The sequence below is a fragment of the Astatotilapia calliptera genome, chromosome 1 (genome assembly GCF_964374335.1).
Source record: "Astatotilapia calliptera chromosome 1, fAstCal68.1, whole genome shotgun sequence".
In the NCBI taxonomy this organism is placed as follows: domain Eukaryota; kingdom Metazoa; phylum Chordata; class Actinopteri; order Cichliformes; family Cichlidae; genus Astatotilapia; species Astatotilapia calliptera.
The window spans coordinates 6,508,698-6,515,224 of NC_137422.1; the positions used below are offsets into that span (position 1 = coordinate 6,508,698).

Sequence of the window (6,527 nt, forward strand, 5' to 3'; positions counted from 1 at the left end):
AAGTCGAGTGTCACTACATTATCTGAGATGTCAGGGATTTATTGATGACTATCCTTTATCTCTTTGAGCAGAAAGGGCACACAGAAACTCACACACACACACACACGCACACACACACACACACACACACACACACACATTAAACCACTGGGAGTAATATTATTTGTTTGATAGATGTAGTCTATTTGTTTCATGAATTATAGATCTTCCAAAATGTCATGCAGAGCCAGAGGCATGTTCCTACTCGCACACTGTACACATGACATCATGCTGACAGATGAGTCCTATCAGCAGCACTTTCTGGAAGTTTTAACTGGGAAACTCAAAGGTTAGTCAATCAATAAGTAAAGCTTTTTAAAATGCTTCCTTGTTTCCTCCACAGAGCTGAATCATTAATCAGGCATACAGACTGCCTGTAAATCTGAGGCATAACCTCCTCCACACACAGACTTAAAGCTTTTCATGAAATGCACTTTGATCTTTTAGGTTAAGCTGTGGTCCTGGTCAGGTTAAAGCAACTCAAAGCAACATAAAGAAAAAATTATAAGCACGGATAATATATATCTTTTGTGTATGGACCAAAAAAATTCTTACTGCTGTGGTTATCTTTGATCTTTTTGGGAGATGGAATTTATCAATGGACATGTAAGAAGGGATGTAAGACAGAAAGGAGGATGTTTCAGTCTGAATCTGAGACCGCCCTCTCCTTGCCGCGCTACCCCCAACCATTCTGCTGGCTCGACCCCACTCTACCTCTTCTTATTCATTCAGACCCGTCCAGGGCGGAGAGGAAACTGCTGCCCCCTCAGGGACTTGGCATCATAATTATATAGGAAGCAGAGCAGTCTGTCGGTTGTTAGAGGTAAAGAAAGGCTGCAGGCTGGTCTCGTGCATGGACACCAGTGTGCAGTGGACAAGTGGTCATAACATGGATGTGGAGCTCTATTTCTGACACTGTTAGGAAGGTAAGATAATCTCATGCATTAATCTTCAAAGAGGTAATAGCAACAAAGAGCGATTACCAGTCTGATGTTAAATCTCCTGCTGTATACAATCTGTTGCCTTTAATTAGATCATAGTCGGATTGTCAGTGATGATGTTTGCAAACTGATGCAAATAGAAATGTTAGGTATTAAACTAACACGTCTCAAAGTGACTTTGCTCTTGAATTATTTCTAAATGAAGCTTGAAAAGTCTTCAGCTTTGTGTGAACAAGTCCGCTCTTGTCTGCAGGATGTTTCTGAAGCCTTAATTAGATTTATTGCCACTGGAGATGATGATCAGTATAGGAACAAGCAGTGGGAGTCCACAGCAGCCTAGATTACAGAAAGTTCTCGAAGGGTTCTGTGTTAGTCACAAAGCACTTCTAATGGTGCCAGTTAGATAATAGAGCTTTACATTTACATCTCATAGCCCATTAACTTATTCATCCCTATATCATAAGAAACTTTTTTTAGATAAACAAAGACACCTTTTAAATGCTCATACTCATATTCTGGCATATTTCAAACCTAAGACATAGTACAGTTGTCACAGAGTATTCTGTTTTTGCATTCGTCACAGATTGAGAGGTGGAAGCAGGCATGTCAGAGAAGAAGCCCCGGGGCTCAGACACTCGGCCCAAAAGTGGCTTCCGCAGCTGGAGCGCAGACAGTTACATTTGGAAGGGGAAGAAACGCTCCCGGAGCTCTCGCAATGGGTCGAGCCCTGGAGGCATGGAGATGGACGGGACGGAGGAGTTGGGTGTGGGGTCATCATCCTGTTCGAGGAGGCGCAGAGAGAGGAAATGTAGCTGCAGCGCTCTAGGGGACACGCTGACGTCTGGAGATATCGATGTGATGTGTCGGAAGGCTTTGTCACGGCGCTCTCTGCGGCAGAAGTTTCAGGATGCTGTTGGCCAGTGCTTCCCTCTGCGCTCTCACCATCACCACCACCATCACCACCATCATTCATCGGGCTCCTCGCGACCCTTTTCGGTGCTCTTCTGGTCCAAACGCAGGATCCATGTGTCAGAGCTCATGCAGGATAAGTGCCCATTCTCACCCAAGTCTGAACTGGCTCGATGTTGGCACCTTATTAAAAATCATGCTACCCACCCAAGTGCCCTCAAGGACATGGAGGCTCCCCTCAAACCTAGTGTCTCATCCACTACCTCTCCACCACAAACCCCCATCTCGTGGGAGGACATATGCTGCTCCCCTGGGCCTGGATGCACCAGTCTGGAGGACTGGGACCCTTCTTGTGCTCATGGGCATGAAGAAGGTAGGTGTGGACACACGGACTACATCCTGGTTCCAGATCTCCTACAGATCAACAACAACCCATGCTACTGGGGCGTGCTGAATCGCTTTGAGGCAGAGGAGCTGCTGGAGGGCCAGCCCGAGGGCACGTTTCTGCTCCGGGACTCTGCCCAGGACGAATTTCTCTTCTCAGTGAGCTTTCGGCGCTACAGCCGTTCCCTACATGCACGTATTGAACAAAACGGCAAGCGTTTCAGCTTTGATGTGCGTGACCCGTGTATGTACCGTGATCCAAGTGTGACGGGACTGCTCAGGCACTACAGCGACCCAGCCACCTGCCTCTTCTTTGAGCCACTCCTTTCCAGACCTCTGCCAAGGAACTTCCCTTTCTCCCTCCAGCACTTGTGCAGGGCAGTGATCTGCAGCTGCACCACCTACCGAGGCATAGACAGCCTGCCGCTGCCACCTCAGCTCAGGGACTATCTCAGACAATACCATATTAAGTGTGACGCGGCCTGTGCTGTGTGACTAACCAAATCAGGCCTCATACTAAGGACAAGCAAAAGAAGCTCACCTTGGCAAAAGTACTGCCATTAAATTCTAACAGTGTTTGCTGTTACGTGAGGTTTAAGGATTCGATCTTGAGCCAAGGATTGTCATTTGTACTGCAGTTCCATTTGGTGTGATAGCAAACAATGGCAATTGCTGTTTTTTTAGCCTTTCAATATTTAGGAGTGACAGCCTCACAGAACAAGAAAACAACCACTAAAGGGGACTGTGGCGAGACAGCCTGAGTGTTGACTTAAGCAAGCCAACACTCCATTACAGAAGATGTTAAGATCATAGAAATGTTATGGTCTTGAACCCTGAACACAGCTAGTGCAGTCAAATGTTTGAGGTAAAGCAACTCTGGGGGTATCTAGTAATATGCAAGCATTATGGATTTTTCACTAACTGCATAACCGAACAAATTTCTACATTTCATGATATTTCATCCCAGCCTTGCAATATATCTACATAAGTACTTAGTATGCTTTTCTTATTTTCTGTCATGCACATCTATGCACTGTTACTCGTTAAACATTCATTCCGAAAGGTCAAATAACGAGGTCAGCGTCATTGAGAGCCAAAGGCTCAGGCTTCTGTCTGCTCTGAACACTCAGACCATTCTTTGGATCTTTATGATGTCACTGAAAGGGGATATCTTTAATATGTCCATCTGAGGTATGTAGCTCTGTATGTGAGCAGCAAAGCTCCACCCAGCTGCTGTTCAAAACTTGTATTTGCGATGAACAAGCAGCAAGAACAAATCTGACTAAAGATTAAAAATCTGACTAAAGGCCAAAAAGACGTAAAGCAACCCACGTCAGAGAGCGAAGAACTACAGGTCTGTACCCAAGCCCAGTATGAAATGAATAATGGAAAGCTACTAGCAGAGTCCAAGAGTATATATATAGAGTATATAAGGTCATCTTTAAACATTGATGTAATATAACACAGAATTCCAGCTGAATCTCTTTGGAGAGAACTGCTTTGTGCCGGATGGATTACTCGATCCTGCACAGGAAAACTGAATCAGGCAAATGGACCTGACAACAAGGATGCTGTTTTTAATTTGGCCTTTTATCTGCTACACAAAATGGGTTCAAACACCCTGCTGGCAATCAATACATGTAAGCAAATTAGAGATGCATTATGACAGGAAAGGAGACTTAATTAAAACCCTACGAGGAGCACAAATGTCGTTCCTTTTGCCTTTCAGCTCTCAGCTGCTGTGTTGAAAGGCAGCAATAAAATCTGCAGCTTTTCATAAAAGAAACACGCAAAATCACAGTTATTTATATATAAGCGGTTTATAAATTTCTGATCAAATGTAATACGATAAAACAGAAAACAAGCTTCAGAGAGGAGATGCCCAAACAGGACCAAAATAAAAGCTATATAAAGAAGGCTTGTATTTATTTTAATTTTAAATTTAAAAAAGAAATCAATATTTGAAGACAGTCACTGAGGGTTGCTGACCTGACATTAAAAAAAAGATCCTCTTTAGTCCTCATTCGGGGCTTAAGAACAACTAACCCCCACCCACCACCACCACCAAACTCATCAAAGTAATGACAGCAGTGAAAGCAGCTTACAATCAAACCTGAAACTAACTCGTGGCTGATGATGAAGGGCGGCTTAAACTGGACTGATGTGCTCTTGTCTCTTTGAATGCAGATACAGGCCGGTGAAATGTCAGCCTCTTGTCCAGCTTGTTCATTTGGGTTGCATTCTTCTCTCCAGCCACGAGGTGGCGACAGCACTACATCGATCTGCTCCGTTTGCCTGTCTTTGAAAGCGCCTCTGTAAATGTGTCCTAACATCAGCCGTGCCTCTAACCTGTACCTGTTGTGACTGAGAAACTGTTCATAACCATATATTGTATTCATACACACACCAATAAATTTGATTTACACGCCCTCTGTTGTGTGTCTGAGTTTATTTATTTATTTATTTGTTGTCATATTAGGATAGCTTTTAGTAGGGGAGACCGGGGATAGTTGTAACATTTTTGACATTTCTGTCTGTAAATTGGAGCTCTTTTAAGGTAGTGGATTCAAAATGTAATGCAAAGTATTTACATGTCTCTGCTATTAAATAGTGCAGCTATTTTCTCTGCAGCACAATTACCCATTGCATGGTATGGTCTCAAACACAAAGAGTGAAATGTTACAATTAACCCCATAGTCTGGTTTAGTTCTAACATATCCTGGGGTAAAATGTAACACAATGAAATAAGGGTACTAACAAAACATTAACATGTAATCTTTGTTTATTCAACACATGAATGCACTTAGAGCCATTTATGTAGTTATGTGTGTGTGTGACAGAATGCAGAAATCTAGCTTTTGAACATATACCAACCCCCCAAAAAAGACAAATTATGGAATTTTCTGCAACTGAATATTTCATTAATTTTGGTTGGTCTTCCTTGAGTTTGGCCTCATTGGTCCAGTGGGCATTATAACCTACAACTCTTGCACCAATTTTGAACATAACAATGAAGCTGAAAAAATGTAGTTGTTCACCAGCATCGCAATTCCATTACTTTTTATCCTGGCTTACCTTGGTGTGGTTTTCAAAGTGCTTCAGAAAGATGAGGAAATCTGTTTCTTGCACCCATCCTGATTTATTTCCACTACCAGTACTTCCTACTGGTCCATCTCTGACACAGTGTGGGAATGTGTATGTGTGGGAACACAAACAGTGGAGGAATTGTGTTGCCAATGGCATTAACCGCATATACAAATGCGACCAGTGAACCTCTCTCTGCTGATGTCGTTGCCCCAACTTGTTTAATATAAGTTAAAGTAATAGTGTGATAAGTTGTAACATCTGCGTTATTGTTACAACTGACCCAGACTGTTGCTATTACAACTGACCCAGACTCCTATAGCCATGAACTAGCTAACATTACAGCCAACGGCTAAAACATTAGCACTAAAGACTTACACAGAATATATCCCCATAGACATACAAATAACATAATTTAAGTTTGATGAGTTTAACTGCAAAGCAGATAATGCTATTAGAAATTGAAATAAAGTAGAAAAACTTACTTTTTGGCATACAAATTACTTTTTTTCGTGTTAAATTGTTTGTGTTTGACAAAATGTGCTGATTTTTCACATGTGATAGCACAACTGAGTTGGGCATGCACAGGATGAGTCACATCATTTGAAACTTAGCCCTGATTGGAGAAATTGGAAGTGTTACAACTGACCCACGTTACAACTATCCCCGGTCTCCCCTACATCATGTGTATGCCTGCGTGTTCACGCTGCAGCTGTGTCACAGTTAGACAAGTTAATGGTACGGAAAATGCTGCTTTTGAAGTATCACTCTGAAAACAATTCATCCTGCTCTTGGCAAAGGACACCTCTAAATGCCAGCGCTTCTTTTGGAGATAAGGACATGAAAAAGACCGCACCCACACACACACAAACGCAAAGCTGGTGTGGAATGCAGATTTTTCATTTGATTTGTGTGTTGTTCAGCCTCTTTGCAACGCCAGTGCAAAGAAAAAGAAAATGTGCTGAGGTGACTTGCGTGAGTAGCTACACTTGTGTGTATGAAATATTCATCATGTAGCCATCATGTTTTTGGGGACCACGGTGTTTCTTACTTCAGTATTTGAAACAGAGACTGATTATTCACTAGTCTTTTGTCAGGCTGTGGTCTTTTTTGAGCTTTTGTTACATTGTTACTGTTCAAAATTAGATATAATAATATAGAGCTAGTTTC

At 42.4% G+C, this 6,527-nt stretch overlaps 1 protein-coding gene across 1 annotated transcript; it reads left to right on the top strand.

Annotated features, from left to right (window-relative positions):
• Nucleotides 1–586: 586 nt before the first annotated feature.
• socs4 (suppressor of cytokine signaling 4) lies at nt 587–4,702 on the top strand. Its single transcript, XM_080303837.1, has 2 exons — nt 587–965; nt 1,564–4,702. Exon 2 carries the CDS (start codon nt 1,584–1,586, stop codon nt 2,766–2,768), a length of 1,185 nt encoding a protein of 394 aa, XP_080159963.1. The 5' UTR covers nt 587–965; nt 1,564–1,583; the 3' UTR covers nt 2,769–4,702.
• Nucleotides 4,703–6,527: the final 1,825 nt, after the last annotated feature.